Source organism: Protopterus annectens, chromosome 12.part0 (genome assembly GCF_019279795.1).
Source record: "Protopterus annectens isolate FY-2018-M chromosome 12.part0, PAN1.0, whole genome shotgun sequence".
Taxonomy (NCBI): domain Eukaryota; kingdom Metazoa; phylum Chordata; order Ceratodontiformes; family Protopteridae; genus Protopterus; species Protopterus annectens.
In genome coordinates, this window is record NC_056746.1 from 559,857,243 (window position 1) to 559,876,212 (window position 18,970).

Consider the following 18,970-nt stretch of genomic DNA (forward strand, 5'->3'; position numbering starts at 1 on the left):
GCACCAAGCATCTGTTTCTGTAAGGCCCTTTTGTAGAGTATCCACATCATTTGGGGATTCAATAATGGCTCCCTTAGTGTTGGCCTGTACTTCAGAGAAGTAGATGCCAAACAAGAGCGGTCCCAGTACTGAACCCTGAGGTACTCCACTTGTCACTTGTCTGGAGCTTGATTTGGAGTCGGCTACTTTTGCAGTGTGGGTTCTATCAGTAAGCCAGTTAGCAACCCATTGGGTGACGTAGGGATCAATGCCCAGCTTAGTAAGTTTATCTATGATTCCAGAGTGGGGGATGGTGTCAAAGGCCTTGGCAAGGTCTAGATAGGCTGTGTGGACTTCCCTTACCCTTGTCCATGGCTCTGGAGACTGATTCGAAGAAGTCAATCAAGTTCAGGAGACAAGATCGGCCCTTCACAAACCCAAACTGGGTGGGGTCCAGTGTTTGAAGGTTGCCAATTTCTTTGTTTATAAGTTCCATGATAATACGCTCCATGGCCTTGCAGATAAGGCTTGTCAGACTGATGGGACGGTAGTTTCCGGGATCCAAGGTGGATCCCCCCTTGTGGAGTGGGATAACTGTAGCTGTGCGCCACTCAGTGGGCACGAAACCTGAGGTGAGGCTATGATTAAACATGACACTTAGGTGAGGTGCCGGTTCATATTGTAGTTCATGTAGTACACAGCCCGGGATGTCATCTGGTCCCATGGATGCTGTATTCTTAGCTTTGGAGAGTGCGTTTTTTACCTGTGTGGCCGTTACCAGAATTTGGCAATCTTCCGGTATTGAGATGGGCCATTTAGGGGGTGAGAGGGGGGTGAAGTTGGCACTGAATCTATCTGCCAGGATATTGGCAATATCCTTGGGATCAGTATATTTAATGCCATTCTGTTTTAGCTCAGAGCAGATCTGAGCATTGCCATTTAGATTCTTGACACAGTTATAGAATGCCTTGTTGTTGTCTTTGGAATCTTTGGCAATTTTATTTTCGTAACTAGCTTTGGAGGATATTATGAGGGATCTCAGTTTCTTACTGAGGCTGGTAAGAAAGTTTTTTGCATCCTGGGATTTTCCTCTTTTCTGCAACAGTTTCTTCCTTTTGTTGTAAAGTTTGTTTATGGCAGGGGACCACCAGATTGGCTTCTTTTTTTTTGGATGAGAGCATCTTGGTTCTATTTGGGCTGGCATGATTTATGCATGAGTGGATGTGCTCGTACAGTGCCTTAGTGTAGGATTCAGCAGTTCAACTGTCAGCTCCCGTCTGCATGGGTGTCATGAAGTTTGTCACTTCTGACTTGAGTAGCATGAAGTTGGCTTTGGAGAAGTTTTTTATGGAGGTTTCTTACTGGGGGGGTGGGGGTGGGATGTGGATGTTAAAGGTGATTAGCTTATGATCAGACGTGACTAACGAGGGGGTGACCATAGATGTGGAGCATCAATTTCCCATGTTGGTAATGACCAGGTCTAGGATATTGGAGCCCCTGGTGGGACTATGGATTAGTTGATCCAGGGCGTTAGAATTTATGAATTCCAAGAACCGTTGGGCAAAGGTGTTGGTACATGAGTAGCTTTCCCAGTTAATGGCAGGGTAGTTAAAATCACCCAGTATTAGGGTGTTTGGTTCTATCTTAATATTTTCCAGTATGTTTAGAAAGGTGCAGTGAGAATCTTGGGGTATGGTGGGGGATCTGTAGCAAGCTACAATTTGGATTGCAGTCTTACCTAGTGTTAGTTGCACCTGGAGAATTTCAGACGCATTGTGTTGAGCAACTAGCCTGGTGGTGTGAATATTGACACTCCTCCACCTTTAGTGGCCGAAGTGTGGTAAGAGTTGTAGCCTGGTATTGCAGGGGTGCTCTCTGGAGCCTTGAACCAGGTCTCAGTTACTGCACAGATATCGATGTTCTCCATTTTTAGGAGTGCCTCGAGAGAGTGCATTTTGAGGTTTAGACTTCTAACATGCAGATAATGGGTCAAATTACCCTTAGCTCTTTGACAGCTAGGGAAGGTAGGTGTGAAGTGGGAGGGGAGATTCCTTAAAGAGCTAGATTTCAGCCTTCACAAAAGAAAGCAACTTAGCATTTCTAAGATGAGAACAGCTATAAAATGCACTTTTCAGTTCTGTTCTGTAGCATTTTCACTGCTTGTGTTTGAAGTGGTCATTGAAAAAGGATAACATTTTAACCAAAAGTAGGGGATTTTAAGACTGCAGTAAATGCCTGTTAAGTCAATGAAGTGACAGCAGCTTAAGGCAAAACGTGGCAGATCTGATGCAATTTTTTGGAGACAAATAATGCATTCTGGGATACTTAGAGGCAAAGTAAACAGTCTGAATTTTTCCAATATGCCAGACCCCATGTGGTCAGAGTCAGAAATTGCATCTAAAAATATCTAAAAAGCTCAAAATAGTCTCAAAGTGCTGTTAAAATGTAGGAAACATCAAACCATGATGAAATTAATATGTTTGAGTCTGAGGGTGCGGTTGTCCTTTAAACAAGGTGAACAACATCCAATAAATGGTAGTATGAAGAAATATGGGGCCTGTAACTATTATCAATTTATTTATGAGGGAAATAAATTCACTGTGAATAATGTACAAGTAAAGTTAAAAAACAAACGTGATTGTAATATTGAAAGGGTGGTTTACTGTGCCTTATGTAATAAATGCAGAGGATTCTACAGTGGAAAAACTGAGAGGAAAATAAAGAATAGGATATATGAACATTTGAGGGACATAAGAAATGAAAAGGAAACAAATGCCTTGGCTAAACATATCTTGGAATTTAGTGATCATGCTTTTAAGTTTTTTATTATTGAAGTATTAGAATACAGGATCGGGGGGGGGTCCTTGGAATCTTCTTTTAGAAAAACAAGAAACATTATGACAAATCAGGACCAATGCAATAGAATGGCCAGGGTTGAATGAATACCTGTCTAAGACATGCTTTTTAAGGCTAAAAGCTTTGGAGAGATAGTTGAATGTATATATGTATGTTTAAAAAAAAAATGTTTAATTATTTTTTAATTTTTATGTGAGTGGTTACAGTGGATTTGTATTACTGTTTCTTTAAAAAGAATGATAATGGCTCTGTGTTAAACAGTGACCTTCATTGGTTATTTTATTGGAGGCATGGCTGTAGTTGACTTTAAAATCTCTATCAAAAAATGTGATGTTATTCTGAGGAAGTTTCTGACTAGACGGAGACGAAAGCGCTTAAGCTACTGTTATTCATTCATAAGGAAAGTTGTTTTTTTATCCACAAAGGCATCTGGATTGTGGATATTTTAACAGTGTGTTTTGTGTTTGTGCACAAGGACCAGTATTGGTATTGTGTGTATTTGCTTTTAAACTGTTATTTGACTTTGGATTAAATTTTGGAGTATTGAGTTTACCTTCAGCGTGCTGCCTTTTTCATCATATTTGAATATTTCTTTGCCTGCAAAATGCAATAACTGGAGGTAGGCACTTTGTGAATACCCTGGGTGCAGTAGATAAGCCAGAGGGCAGTGCAGAGAACTGATAGTGCGTGTAGCCTGCTTTGAAGCATAGGTATCTTCTGCAAGATTCCCTGATTGGGATGTGCAGGTATACTTCTTTTAAATCTAGTGTTGCCAATCAGGCATCTTTGCCTAGCATAGGAAGCAACTGGTGAAGTCTCAGCATCTTGAATTTTGGAATCTCCAAAAAGGTGTTTAGAGTAGACAGGTCCAGGATAGTACGCCATTTATTGTCTTTTCTGGGTACCAGGAAAAGTCTTGAATAGAAACCTTGTCCCTTTTCCTCTTCTGGTAACAACTGAATAGCCACCATGCTTAAGAGAGAAACTTGTTTTTGAACCTCTGTCCACTGATTTGGGGGTAGGTCTGGCCACCCTCTTGGTGTTGGCAATGTGTGGAAGTGAAATCTGTATCCCTGGGACACTATTTAAAACCCATTTGTCCTGGGTAATGAGTTCCCAGTTCTTTGCATGAAGAGCAATCTTTCCCCCCAAAGGGGCAGTCAGTTAAGTGCTTGGAAATTTTAAAAGGAAGTCATTGAGACAGTTTACCATAGGGGGAGTCTTATTATTCCCATATTTGGAAGTGGAGGCCTCCCACTGCTTAGTCCTGTGAGTACCCTGAGACTGCAGCCTGGGAGCTCTGCTGGATCTGGGTTTGGAAGAGGCAGGAAAGGACAAATTCTTGGAAGACCAATGCCTACTAAATCTTACAGGTTATACTTATAAAAAAATCTTTTTTAACAGTTTGCATAGATTTAGCTTTTTCTTCCATCTTTTTAAGAACTTTTTCTGCCTTGTTACCAAACAGGTGGTCCTGGTTTAGGGGGGCATCCAATAATTATGCTTTAACATGATCTGGTAAGGACTGCTCCTTAAGCCAAGCATGCCTTCTAAGTACAGACCCAGTTACAGCAGCCCTGCAAGATGCCTCTAGAGAGTCAAAACCACATTGAAAAGTATGTTTTCCAACCTGTTCCTCTGAATGCAATACATCCTTATTTTCAGCACAATCAGGAAACATCATTTTCTGTTTAAGCAATCCAATAATATGCTGCCGATACTTCAACATACGAAACTGGCTGTTTAAGGCCCTAATTGCCAAAGTTGCAGAAGTGTATACCTTCTTACCCCATCTATCCAGCACCCTGGAGTCTCTATCAAAGGGGGTAGGATTTTTGGCAGTAGCAGCTTTAATGCCCTTGGGCCCTGTGAAATGGTCTCAGGATCCACAGTAGGATTTTTGAAAAGGAACTTGTGAGAGACAGGGACCCTGTTGTATCTATCAGGTTTCCTGGGAGCAGGAGGTAAAGAGTCAGGGGCCAAGCTAGATTCTGCAAATGCATCAACAATGTGTAGTACAGGAGGTATGGCTAAAGGCCTGTGCTGGGGCAGGAGTAAGAAATCCCTAAGCCTCTTTTTAGAATCAGAGAAATCCTGACTTTCCCAATGAAAATGCTCCCTGAAATTATGCAAGGTTTCACCAAAAGAGAAATCCTCTGGGGGGGGGGGGGGGGGCAGAGGGAATGGAGTCCTCAGCATCAAAATCCTCATAGGTAGACAAGGGTAAATTCCTGGTCATCAGAGGAAACAGAAAATTCAGAATCCTGGTCGGAAGGATCATAAACAAACTCAGTCCTAGGTTTCTTAGAGGGGGAAGGCTGGCTTCCCCTGATTAAAGTAATAAGGTCTTCAGCCATTTTTATCATCTGTTTTTTAGGCATGGAGGCCTGACCATGCGTGGTCTGGGCGTCAGTTTTTTAGGCGTGCTTCGAGATGTAGGCCTAGAAGAAGAAAATAGCATCTGTTTAATACGCAAGTCAGTAGGTCTGAATGCACCCTCAGAAGCTGGTGCCTGCACAACGGCTCCAGTCCAATCCAAGGTAGAGCATCCGCAGGTTCCACTGTTGAAGTATCTCGCGGCATACCGAACTCCGAATGGGTCTCAGTAGAGGCCTGCGAATCAGAAGTAGCGTGTATCAGGGGCTGCGAAAGCACCTCACTGAGTACCGGCAAACTGGCGACTGGCTTAGGAGAAGCGATGTCGGCAGCTTTGGACCTAGGCGGCCTGTCTCTTGTCTTAATCTTTGCGTTTTTTCAGAATATCGGTAGTCGGATGGCTGACCGAAGACATATCAGGATAATTGAACCGAGCACCAAAATATTTAGAAGCGTAAATATACAGACGACGGATAGTTCGGGTTTAAATAAAGCACAAAGCAGACAGCGAGATATGTCGTGGTCTAGGCCTATGCAAGGAATACAGTATGAATGAAAATCTTTATGAGGTATTTGCTTTCCACAAGTAATGCAATTATTTACTTTTACTGACATCGGTTAAGAGCAAGAAAAAGTTTCCCCAACGGGGTACTTAGCTTTTAGTTGAAGACTTTGGTTCTGAAACTCGAAAGCGAAAATTTCAGGAGTCGGCCGACAAGCACTTGCAAACTTATTCTGCTTCGGGCACTGCACGGCAAGAAAGACTGATGTAATGGCGTCGGCTGCATGTTTTATACCCTGACGACCTGATGTCATGGAAGAAGGGACAGCAACCGACGCAGGACCCAAGAATTTGAAATCAGGCTGACTGAAGGCTACCTGCAAGCAGATAACCCAAATGTAATGACTGCAACAGTGAAACATGAAGAACATCTAGCCTGATTTGCAAGGCCATGATCGAACTTTCAAATATTCGACACCCATATGGCTGACACCATATGACTGAACATTTGAAAGAATGACAAATGATAGCGGAGATCCCGCTACAGTGCGGAACTGGAAGAATCCCCTCTCCTGCACTGTAGTGCGATCTTGGAGTGAGAATATGTAAGTAGTGGGGGTGTGAGGCTGCCCAATACTGTTTACAGTGGTTTGCACTACTATTTCAGGTTGTCGGCATTTCAAACTGTCGGCCATATGGTGTTGGCAATCTGAAGTAGACCCCATGGAATGCATTATTATGGACCACATTAACAAGGACATAGGCAACATCCAAATGTTTGATCTCACACAGTTTGGTTTTGTCAAGAGGAGATCATGCCGGTTAAATCTGGTAGACTTCTTTGAGTCAGTCACCAAAGCCATGGATGAGGGGAAGACAGTGCACACTGCTTACCTTGACCTGGCCAAAGCCTCAGACACTATTCCCTACCTCAGGCATAACAGATAAACTATCCCAGCTTGGCATAAATCCATATGTGACCAGATGGGGTAGCTAAATGAATCACTGATAGAACTCACTCAGTCAAAATAGGGGAAGCTACCTCAAGTAGTAGACCCGTAACAAGCAGCTTACCCCATGGATCGGTCTTGGGGCCCCTGCTGTTTGGGATATACTTCTCCGACGTGCAAGTCAAAACTAGAGGTCTATGGCTGATCAAGTTTACAGATGACTGCAAGCTGGGCACTGTCATCAACTCCCATAGTGATGTAGACATACTACAAGAGGGTCTTACCCAGACAAATGACTGGTGCCAGAAACACAGCCTCAAACTAAATGCCAAAAAATGCATCATCATCCCCCTTGGGGAGAGTGAAGTCTCCACAAATTATCATATTAATAACAACGTCTGAAGAATGCAAGCAGTTGTGAGGGATGTGGGCATCCAAGTTGACAGCAATCTAACTTTTGACCACCATGTTGCCTCCATTGTACAGAGAGTTTTCTACATGGCTGACTCATTAGTAAGGGTAATTCTTCCAGGAACAAGGAAGTCATAACTTCCCTGTATTCCTCCCTTATCAAGCCCATCCCTGAGTACAGCGCTTCTTTTAGCGTGCACCTCGAGAAGCACATGGAGCAGCTTGAGAGACCACAGAGGTTCCTGACCAGGAGAATCCAGGGCTTCAAAAATCTATGCTATATGGACAGGCTAAAAGCCCTGCCCCTCTACTCCTTCTCATACAGATTCCTCAGAGGTGATCTATGTCTTGGCATACAGAGCAATCTCTGACCCTACAGTGATGAAATTGCTGCACATCCACAAGCCAAACTCCACTCGTGTGACCCGCACACAAAACCTCAACTTGGTCTGCGACATCAATAGGACTTGCTGGCAGGACAGATTTGTCTTCCAGAGACTCCCCCCATCTGTGAAACAGACTCCCGCTCCACTTCAAGCAGAGTACTTCATTATCCCTCTTTAAGAGGAACCTGGATGACTGGTTGGTAAATAGAAAATACACCCCTGCGATTCCACCCGTGTCCCTGTTGGACAGGGACATCAGGTGGTGACTTGAGGGAACATGAGCTAATTTATTGGCTAGGCCTATAAGAGCCTCGGGGCCAGTAGCCTACTAACTTGCTATGATCCCACCAACTATGGCAAATTTGGTAAGAGTTCAGAGAAGTCCTCCTACTCTCTTTTTAAGTGCCCTAGTATCTTTAACATTCATATGAGCTACCACTAACTCAGATATATAGGACCTTGGTCGAACATCTTACCTAAAGGATGGCACACAGTGGAATGCAGCACCTCACCTTTGGCTCTTACATGGTCAGTGCTGTAAAATGAATCTAAACACCAGGTGAGGGAAGAAAACCCAATGTCTTATCTTCCAGCATCAAATGCGTGTGTGTCACTGGATAAGACACAGACATTGGTGAATCAGTATCCGGAAGACTGCATTTGACAAGATATTTTAGCTTTTTAATTTAATTAATTAATTAATTTAATTAATTTTTGAAATGGAAAATGTTTAATTTTTTTAAGTTATCTTGCTTCTGCACATTCTATTTATGTCTGACAACATTAATGCTCCATTAAATAAGAGTTTCCTTGGGTCATTCCTCATCAATACGTGCTAATTTCATTAATTAGTGTGGCTTTAGAAGGTGAGTGGTGATCACTGAAAAGTAAATACCCAAAAGTTGAAAGTTCGTGAAATTAGTCATGTGAAAGAATTCAAACAAAACATTAAGTTTTTAAGTCAGAAAAAAAGCAAAAGTATAACTACAAAAAATAATAAAAATGCTTCTGCCAAGTTACAAAGAAATAAAGGAATGCAGTCTATTATAATCAATTCCAGAGGAGAAGCTGCTACTATTCGCTATATGCCATGGTAAGATTATAAAAAAATTGACAATATCATACCAATTGCTGGTACAAAACCAATACTAACAGTACTCCACTAACAACTCTCTCTTTCTTTATGCACCATTATGTAAACAAAGAACATCTGTAAGCTAACCACACAGACAGACATGGTTACGAAGCATCATTACTGAACTGAATCTAGGGCACTCAAGCATCTGTTTCCAAGAGGTAAAGTATCCAGAAACAAATGTTTTGCATGCTACCATACTGTCTTTACTAGAAACACTGCACAGTTCTGTAAATTACTTCTGGAAATTCTAGCTCAAAATGGGTACCAAACTCACCAAAAAGGCAAGAAATGTATTGTGACACTGTATTCAATGTTAAGACCAAACATCACAGATGGACAGGACAGAATCCAGATTTGCAAAATGGTAAAGAAAGCAGCACCTTTACTACTATTTCACTAGAAGCTGCTCTTTGTCGGCAGCGGAAGTTACCCCCCTCAGAACTGCTTAGTTTTTGTTCATGAAGCAACTCTGAGGATACAGCACTACACAAATAAAGGTATCTTCTGAAGAGGGTGGTGATGGATCACCCGGTGAGGTCTACCCAGGTGAGTAGCATGTTAGAAAATGTGCAATGGTCAAGTAAGCCATAATCCATACACCTCCTGCTCATCTTCCACCCCTTCTAAAAACTGAAGTTCACACCATCCTGCTTGTTTAAATGTGAATATAGCCACTGTACCTTTACTTCTTTCTGTATGCATTCAAAAAATGTACAACTGCAAATCTCTGATGCAGTTCTTTTGGACAAAGAATACCTGTCAGGAATTACATTCATCACTGCATAAAAGTATGAAATAGGACTGCATGCACCTATCTGACATTTAGTACTATTAGGTAAAGACATGGTAGTGACAACAAAATGGATGGGCAAGGGAAAAATGACTTACCACATTGCTGTGCTACTGCCACCATTGTATAGTGACGGATGAGGCTGGCTACAAACGGAAGAGCACTTGGACGCAGATCTTTGATGACAGCTGACATGAATGCCCCAGTTAAGGCCTGTTCAAATGTTCTACGAGCAGGAGTATCTTGTGCTTTATATCGATGTGAAATAATTACACTGGAGATAGACTTCTCAGCAAAGCTGCAAAACAGAATTAATCCTTTTACCTAAAATAAGTAACACTCCAAACTGAAACATGAGCATATTAGGACTTCATTTATAACACACTTTTCTTAAGAGTGGCTCAATTAATTTTCTTGGTATTAATACTGTTACTAACTGGTCAATGAAAAGATGAATGATGATTCACTGTTGATCGGGTTAGTCCCACTAGGCCTGTGGTCTCTTTTCAGGAGAGACCTGTGGTGGTATTTATACTATTGAGCGGAATTTGATTAGGGCGTCATGGAACTTCCTCTACTTGTTGGAACTGCTAGATGGTGTCAAAGTCTCTTACAGCAGCACGGAAGAGGCTTGAGAGAAGCAGCAGCATGGTGGAGGAGAAAAGCTATGGAGAGTTTGAAAGTGGAAACTGTTAATTTAGAGAAAAAAACTCTTCAATATGGAGTATCAGAATGCAGATAAAGATTCCTCTCTGGTGGATGATACAAATATGCAGTGGTTAGCTGTCTCAAGAATGAAGTGAGTGAGTCCATTGGAGTGATACAGATAACACAACTGATGTAAAGAGGGACTTCAGATGATGTTCTGTTGAAAACAATTGAGCAGGATGATTCAGGTCTCAGTTCTGCTCTTTCAAAGGGTGACTTGACAGACTACCAGCTTCAGCACTATGAAAAATGTTTTGTGGAGAAGAAACCAGATGATGTGGCAGCAGAAAATACAAAAGTTAAAACTCTGCAGGAGTGACAAGAGGTAAAAAAAGGAAAGCAGCAACAAACTGGAGGAGGAGTCTGGTTTTGTGGCAGCAGAGAATAAAGTAGATTAAATTCAGGCAGCAGTGACTGAAGGCAAAAAAAGGAGAGAAACAGAAACTAACTCTTAAGTAAAACTATTAAAAAAAAAGAGAAGGCCAACTGTAAGAATAAGAACAAACAAGGCAGATATGTATTTAATACATACCGACCATTGCTCTACACCAATAGTCAATTCCTCCCTGGTCAGAACCGACCATAAACTAAATCACTATAGAAATCCACATCTCACCCCCCCCCACAAAGGTAACAACTTTGAAAAACTTCTCCAAAGCTGAGGTTGGACTCCTAAAAACAGAGGTGGCTAACTTCACAGCACCCATGCCAATGGAAAATAGCTGCATGACTGCCAAATCATACACCAATGCACTGTACGAACATGTACATAAATGCATGGAACTAGCCATATCCAACAGAACCAAGACCCTCTCCTCCAAAAAAAAAAGAAGCCAATTTGGTGGTCCCCTGCCATTAATAAACTCTACAACAGGCGGAAGAAACTGTTGCAGAAAAAGGTGAAGTCCCAAGACAGGAAAAACTCCCTTTATTAGCCTTAACAAAAAGTTGAGATCCCTCATCAAATCCTCTAAAGCTAGCTACGAAGGCAGAATTGTGGCAGACACTAAAAACAATCACACAGCCATAGCTACATCAAGAACCTCCACAGAAATACCCACATTTGGTACTGCCTATACTGAGCCAACAGATATTGCCAGCATACTGGCAGACAGACTCATTGCCAACTTTACCCCCACCCCCTCAAAGGACCAATCACAATACCAGAAGAATGCCAAGCACCGAGCATTACTGCAGCAGAGGTTAAAGCTGCATTGTCCAAGGCCAAGAATACAGCTTCCAGGAGACTCAATAATATCCCTGGCTGTATTCTACATGAACTATAAAGTGAACTGGCACCACATCTGTGTGCCTTGTTCAGTCACAGCCTCACCTCAGGCTTTGTCCCTACCGAATGTCTCACTGTACAGTCATCCCTCTCCATAAAGGGGGAGCAACTACAGACCCTGGGAATTATCGCCCCATTAGCCTGACAAGTCTGATATGTAAAGCTATGGAGAGCATCATCATGGACCTGATTAACAAATATATAGAAAACCTCCAAACTCTAGACCCCACACAATTTGGCTTTGTGAAAGGTAGAGCATGCCTGCTCAACATGGTTGACTTCTTTGAGTCAGTCACCAGGGCTGTGGGTGAAGGTAAGGCAGTGCATACAGCCTACCTCGATCTGGCCAAGGCCTTTGATACCATTCTTCAGTAAGGAATTATTGATAAACTCACCAAACTAGGCATTAACCCCTATATCATTAGCTGAGTTGCAAATTGGCTCACAGAGCACACAGTATGAAAGTAGAGGATTCCAAGTCAGACTGCCGACCAGTCACGAGTGGAGTCACACAGGAATCGGTCCTGGGTCCTCTCCTGTTCAGTATCTACATCTCAAAGTCCAGGCCAACACAAAGGGACTCTGGCTGACCAAGTTTGCAGACGACTGCAAGCTGGGAGCCATTATTAACTCCTCAAGTGATGCAGACATCCTACAGAAAGACCTCACGGAGATCAATGACTGGTGTCAAAACCATGGCCTTAAGCTTAACACCAAAAAAATGCGCCATCATCCCCTTTGGTAAAAACTCAGTTCCCACTAATTACCACATTGATGAGAGTCCATTGAACACTAACGGCATTACAAGCGATCTGGGGATGCAGGTTGACAGCAACCTCTCTTTCAACCATCACATTGCCACTGTGGTTGGAAAGTCCTATGTGGCACATCTCATTACCAAGGGTTTTGCATTCAGAAGAAAGAGGTCATCTCTCTCTACTCTTCCCTTATTAGACCAATCATGGAGTATAATGCCCCATTTGGCATGTACCTCACTAGACACCTGCAACAGCTGGAGAGGCCACAGAAGTACCTCATGAAGAGGATCCTAGGCATTAAGCACATGTCCTACACAGACAGGCTCAAAAGACTACAGCTATTCTCGGTCTCATATCGCCTACTTAGAGGCGATCTCTGCTTGACTTACAAAGCCATGTCTGACTCAGCTCAGTTAGAAATGCTACATCTAAAGAAATCCCAATTCTTCTAGACCACACACTCCAGAGACGACAACCTCATTACCACAATCAACAGAACATGCTGGAGGAGCAGGTTCCTCACCCAGAGACTGCCCATGCTCTGGAATAGACTTCCCATACATGTCAAGCAGAGCACCTCGCTGTCCCACTTTAAGAAGGATCTTGACGGGTAACAGAAAGTTCATGGTATCAAAGGTCTTGGCCAGATCAAGGTAGGCTGTATGAACCACCTTACCTTCATCCACAGCTCTGGTGACTGACTCAAAGAAGTCGACCAAGTTGAGCAAGCATTATCTACCCTTCACAAAACCAAACTGTGTAGGATCCAGAGTTTGGAGATTCCCTATATCCTTGTTTATTAGGTCCATGATGATGCGTTCCATAGCTTTGCATATCAGACTCGTCAGGCTAATGGGGCGATAGTTCCCGGGGTCTGTAGTCGCTTCTCCTTTGTGGAGAGGGATGACTGTAGTAGTGCACCATTCAGTAGGGACAAAGCCTGAGGTGAGGCTGTGATTGAACAGGGCACACAGGTGAGGTGCCAGTTCACTCTGTGGTTCATGTAGAACACAGCCAGGGATACAGTCAGGTCACATAGAAGCTGTATTCTTGGACATGGACAGTGCTGTTTGAAGCTGTGCAGCAGTAATACTGAGTGTCTGGCAATCTACTGGTATTGTGATTGGTCCTTTTGGGGGGGGGGGGGTAAAGTTAGCAATGAATCTGTCAGCCAGTATATTTGCAATACCTGTTGGCTCGGTATAGGGGGTACCATTGTGCAGTAGCTCAAAGCAAATCTAGGTACTGTCATGGAGATTCTTTACATAACTATAGAAGGCTTTGTGGCTGTCTTTACTATCTGCTGCAATTCTGTTTTTATAGCTAGCTTTAGAGGATTTGATGAGGGATCTCAACCTTTTGTTGAGGCTGATAAGGGAGTTTTTCCAGTCTTGGGACTTAACCTTATTCCGCATCAGTTTCCTCCTTCTGTTGTAGAATTTGTTTATGACAGGAAACCACCAGATTGGCTTCCCTTTTTTTTTTTTTTTTTTTTGAGGAGAGCCTCTTAGTTCTACTGGGTATGGCGAGATCCATGCATTTGTGTACATGTTCGTACAGTGCACTGGTGTATGATTTGGTAGTCATGGAACTATTCTCCATTTATATGGGTGCCGTGAAGTTGGCCACCTCTGTTTTTAGGAGCCCAAAGTTAGGTTAGGAGACGTTTTTCATGGTGGTTAACTTTGCTGGGGGATTGGGAGGGTTGTGGATTTCCAAGGTGATTAGCTTGTGATCGGATCTAACCAGGGAGAAGTTGACTATTGGTATAGAGCAACGGTTGCCCATGTTAGTAATGACCAGGGTCAAGGATGTTGCCACCTCTAGTGGGGGTAAGAACGAGCTGGTCCAGGGCATTGGAATTAATGAATTCCAGAAAGCGTTGGGCAAGTGTATTGGTCCATGAGTAGTTTTCCCAGTTAATGGAGGGGTAGTTGAAGTTGCCCAGTATGAGAGTGTTAGGTTGGGCTCTAATATTCTCCAGGGTGCTTAGGAATGTGGAGTGTGAATCTTGGGACATGGTTGGGGACCTACAGCAGGCTATGACCTGAATCGCTGTCTTACCCAATGTTAGATGCACCTGAAGTATCTCAGATGCGCTATGTTGGGCTACCAGTCTGGAGAATATGGAAACACCACCACCTTTGGAGCTTCAGTCCAAGTCCTGGGGCCGAAAGGTGTGGAATGAGTTGTAGCCTGGTAGTGCAGGGGTGCTTTCTGCTGCCTTGAACCAGGTCTTTGTTACAGCATAAATGTCAATGTTCTCCATTTTAAGGAGTACTTCCAGCGAGTGCATTTTGAGATTTACACCTCTAGCGATGAGCAGTATGACCCTCAAATTGCATTTGTTTGTAGCTGTTGCAATGGTAATTTGGTCTTTGGAACACTGCCTAAAAAAGGCACTATAGGGGGTGGCAAGAGCCTTGGCCAGTACCTGGAAGCCCAATTATATATATATATATATATATATATATATATATATATATATATATATATATATATATATATATATATATATATATATATATATATATATATATATATATATATATATATATATATATATACATACACACACACACACACACACACACACACACACACACACATACACACACACACACACACACACACACACACACACACACACAAAATATCTCATCCAGGAAAAAAGAAGTCATTGTTCCCCTCTACTCATCACTCATTAAACCCATTAATAGAGTACAACGCCCCTTTTGGTATGTACCGCACAAGACCTCTACAACAACTAGAAAGGCCACAGAAATACCTCACAAAGTGGATTACCGTCCTCAAACAGATGCCCTACGCAGACCGTCTCAAAAAACTCCAGCTTTACTCCTTCGCATACCACCTACTCAGAGGCGGTCTCTGCTTAATATACAAAGCCATGTCAAACCCAGAGCTGTTGGACATGCTCCACTTAAAGAAATCCCAATCCCTCTGAGCTACACGCTCTAGGGACCTATACCTTGTCACCACAATAAACAGAACATGCTGGAGGGACAGATTTCTGTCCCAGAGACTTCCCATACTCTGGAGCAAACTACCTATCTATATCAAACAAATCTCCGCATTAGCACACTTCCAAGAAAAATCTTGATGCTTGGAGGGGAGATAGGAAATTCACCCCAGGTATCACTTCTGTGGCTCTGCTCAACAGGGGCACAGGAAAATAATTTTCTTGGGCGGCGAAAGCCAGGGTATCTTTCTGGCTAAGCTTATATAGGCCCGAGGGCCAATAGCCTAGTACCTACCTATGAACATATACATATCTATATATAAGCATGCCCCTTCTTACCCAGCCTTACTTATGTGTACTATCCCTCACTCTACCATTCCCAAACAAAAAAAAAAAAAAAATCATTTGTGTCACAATAACACTAATTAGACAATGCAGCTGCTCTGGTGTTGTAGAGGTACAGCCCTGACTAAAGCCCAGTTGACCAGAGTTTGATTAGCAGCTTCGGTGACTGTAGGGAGTGGCAGAGAGGGGTCTGCATGCCCACTCAGGAGGGTAGATGGTTGCGCATCAGCATTTCTTTTTGTATCCTTTGACCCCACAGCCTTGGGGAAGGCAGTGACCAAGCAGACTATTTCTACTTAGAACTCCAAGGCCATCACCTTCTGTTACCTATTCCATGATAAGACTGCAGGGTACAATTAAAGCTCATTCCACAAGAGCAATGAGCTCTTCAGGGGCCTTCTTCAAGGGCCTGGATACCTCTAGTATCCTAGAAGCTGCCACTTGGTCTTTAGTCCACACCTTCACCAAACACTACAAACTTGACCACATCTCCGGATTCAGGGAAGGGTTCGCCAAGGCTATCCTTCATGGATTCCTGGAGTCTGCCTCTAGACTACCAACCCAATCTCAGTGAGCTTTGGCACTCACCCATATGCAGACTGCAACATGGGAATAGAAGGACATAGAAAAGTTCTGTAAAATCTTACCATAACCATAGATTTCCTTTTCCATGCTGCAGTATTCCTTCCCTCCCTCCTTCCCCTCCTGTCAGCTAATGACTTCCCTTCCTGGATGGCAATGATATGGCATTGCCCTTATAGGACTGGCTCCAACTGGGGCTTCTGTTCTGAGGGCTGGTGCCTGCCGTCACCTTTATGGCCCACGAACTTTTGCCTACATCAGACATCTCACCCACCACAGAGAGACTGATAGCTTTTGGATACCGGCCATACATACGCGAGACTGAAGGGTAAACCCACATGCAGAACACTGCAACATGGGAATATAAGGACATCACAACTGAACCATATACTCTCCTTACATGACCCTAATACAGCAGCTGTAAGCCTAGCCAACTTTCTACTCCAGCTGCAGGACATTCTTCCCATTTGTCCATGAGCTTTGTAAACCCACTAAAAATGAATGGCTATCTATTGAACTCAAATAACTCTAAGGGATGAAGCACAGCAAAAATGGAAACGGACCTCCCTCCCAGAACTGAAAAACAAATTTTCTTTACAGTCTTGCGTAATGTAACCAAGAAGTCTATCAAAAGGCAAAATAGAAATTTCCAAGCAAACAAAAAAGAAGTTATGTCCTTACCATAACGTTCCATGTAGAGTGTTCATCTCGCCTTTGTTCTTACACACGGGTTCGGAGCCGATCCTCGGCTCCGAGTCGGCCGAATTGCAAAACTCTGAATCTCAGAGAAGCTCGAGACCAGCCCATATCCCACAATCCTCCCTGCCATTACTCAGATCTAGTTTGCAAGCAAACCAGACGAAAGGATCCAACACCAGTGGTGCTAGAAGCATACACTCTCTTCAGCTATTCAGAGACACTCTCTCACCATAGCAATAACTAATGGTCTAAGCATATATCCCATGACACACGGGACCATATACCTCGCAAAGGGTCAAGACACATCGATCAGACTCTAATCCTACCAGTTCTTCCATACACATGGGGGGGGGAGGGAGGGAATGTAAGAACAAAGGCGAGATGAACACTCTACATGGAACGTTACGGTAAGTCCATAACTTCTTTATGTAAGAGTGTTCAATCTCGCCGTTTGTTCTTACACACGGGTAGCGTCCCTAGCTCCGTGACCCTGAGTGACTCATGGAAGAACGTTCCTAAGCACAGTGGAACCAAATGATGTCCTATCCTTGGAGACCTTGTCCACTCTATAATGAGTGATGAAAGTATGTGGTTTAGACCACGTGGATGCTGCACAAATAGTGTCCAAAGGCAAGTGAGCCGCATGAGCTAAGGAGGTGGAAACGGATCTGGTAGAATGGGCCTTAGGTTTGTTTGGTAAGGACTGGTTTGATTTAGAGAATACAAATGTTATACAGTCAGCAAGCCATTTAGATAGTGTACGTTTAGTAATTGCCATGCCCTTTTTATTGTCTGCAAAGGCGACGAAGAGTTGATCCATTTTTCTGAAAGCTTTGGTCCTGTCTAAATAAAATCTTAGCTGCCTGTGAACATCCAACTTGTGCAACATATACTCCAGTTTGTTAGTATGGTTTTTGAAAAAGGTAGGGAGTTCTATAGACTGGTTCATATTCGTAACTGAACATACTTTTGGAAGGAAGGATGGATTTGTACGCAAAGAAACCCTGTCTGGGTGGAATATCAGGTAAGGTGGTCTGACCGATAATGCCTGCAGCTCTGAGACTCTACGAGCTGAGGTCACGGCGACGAGAAACAGCATCTTCCACGACAAGAACTTTAGGAGGCATGACGAAGCAGGTTCAAAAGGTGGCAACATGAGTTGCGACAGCAGCAAATTCAGGCTCCATGGAAAGAAAGGTTTTCTGACAGGCGGTCTAAGATGGAAGGTTCCTTTCAAAAAGGCTTTACAAAGCCTGTGAGACATAATGGAAGAACCTCCCTCACCAATATGGAAGTTTGATATGGCTGCCAACTGTACTCTTAGAGTGGAAGTAGAAGCTCCTTCGTGAAAAAGGATGGATAAGAATTCTAAAATTTTATGTAAAGGAGCTACCAAGTGATCTAAGTTTTGACTAGATGCCCAATATACAAAGCGTTTCCACTTACTCGTATAGAGCTTAGTAGTAGAGGCTTTATGAGAAGCAACTAGGATGTGTTGAACTGATGGAAGGAATAGATGAGACCTGGCTAGGCAGGGAAGCGGAGCAGCCAAGCTGCTAGTTTGAGGGACTGTAGAGACGGGTGAGGAACTCCTGACGAGTGTGTCAGCAGGTCTGGCACTGGGTCCAGGATCCACGGTTCCTCTATTTGATGAGCTCGAAGAAAGGGAAACCATACTTGACGAGGCCAGAATGGGGCTATGAGCATAATAGTCCTTTCCAGGCTCCTGGCTTTCTGCAGAAATCTGGGAATCAATGGAGTTGGTGGGAATGCATATAGGAGACCCGGGGGCCAATCGTGTATCAGTGAGTCCCTGGGGACATCCACCGGAGGGGGTAGAAGGGCAAAGTAGCTTCTGCATTTTGCATTCAATGGGGAAGCAAAAAGATCGCAGCAAGGCTGGCCCCATTTGCGGAAGATCTTTTCCGCCGTCTGTGAATTCAGGGACCACTCATGAGGTAACAGGATGGCTCTGCTCAACCTGTCCGCAATGACGTTGGATGACCCCGGGATGTGCGTTGCTATCAGAAAGCGACCCGTGGACCCTGCCCATTGCCAAATTCTCATGGCATCTCTGCATAACGGGTAAGACCTGGTTCCCCCTTGCTTGTTTATGTACCAGACTACAGACATGTTGTCTGTCTGAACTGCTACTGTCCCTAGAGGTAAGAGGGCTTGGAAGTGTTGCAACGCTAGGAACACCACCCTCAACTCCAGAACAT

At 43.4% G+C, this 18,970-nt stretch overlaps 1 protein-coding gene across 1 annotated transcript in view; it reads right to left on the minus strand.

Annotated features, from left to right (window-relative positions):
* Nucleotides 1–18,970, minus strand: part of LOC122816707 (transformation/transcription domain associated protein) — a gene marked incomplete in the record, with an annotated part of 2,794,447 nt that overhangs the window by 2,020,294 nt on the left and 755,183 nt on the right. The window contains 1 exon segment of the mRNA XM_044089697.1: nt 9,487–9,686. Within this exon segment, the coding sequence (XP_043945632.1) occupies nt 9,487–9,686 (200 nt within the window).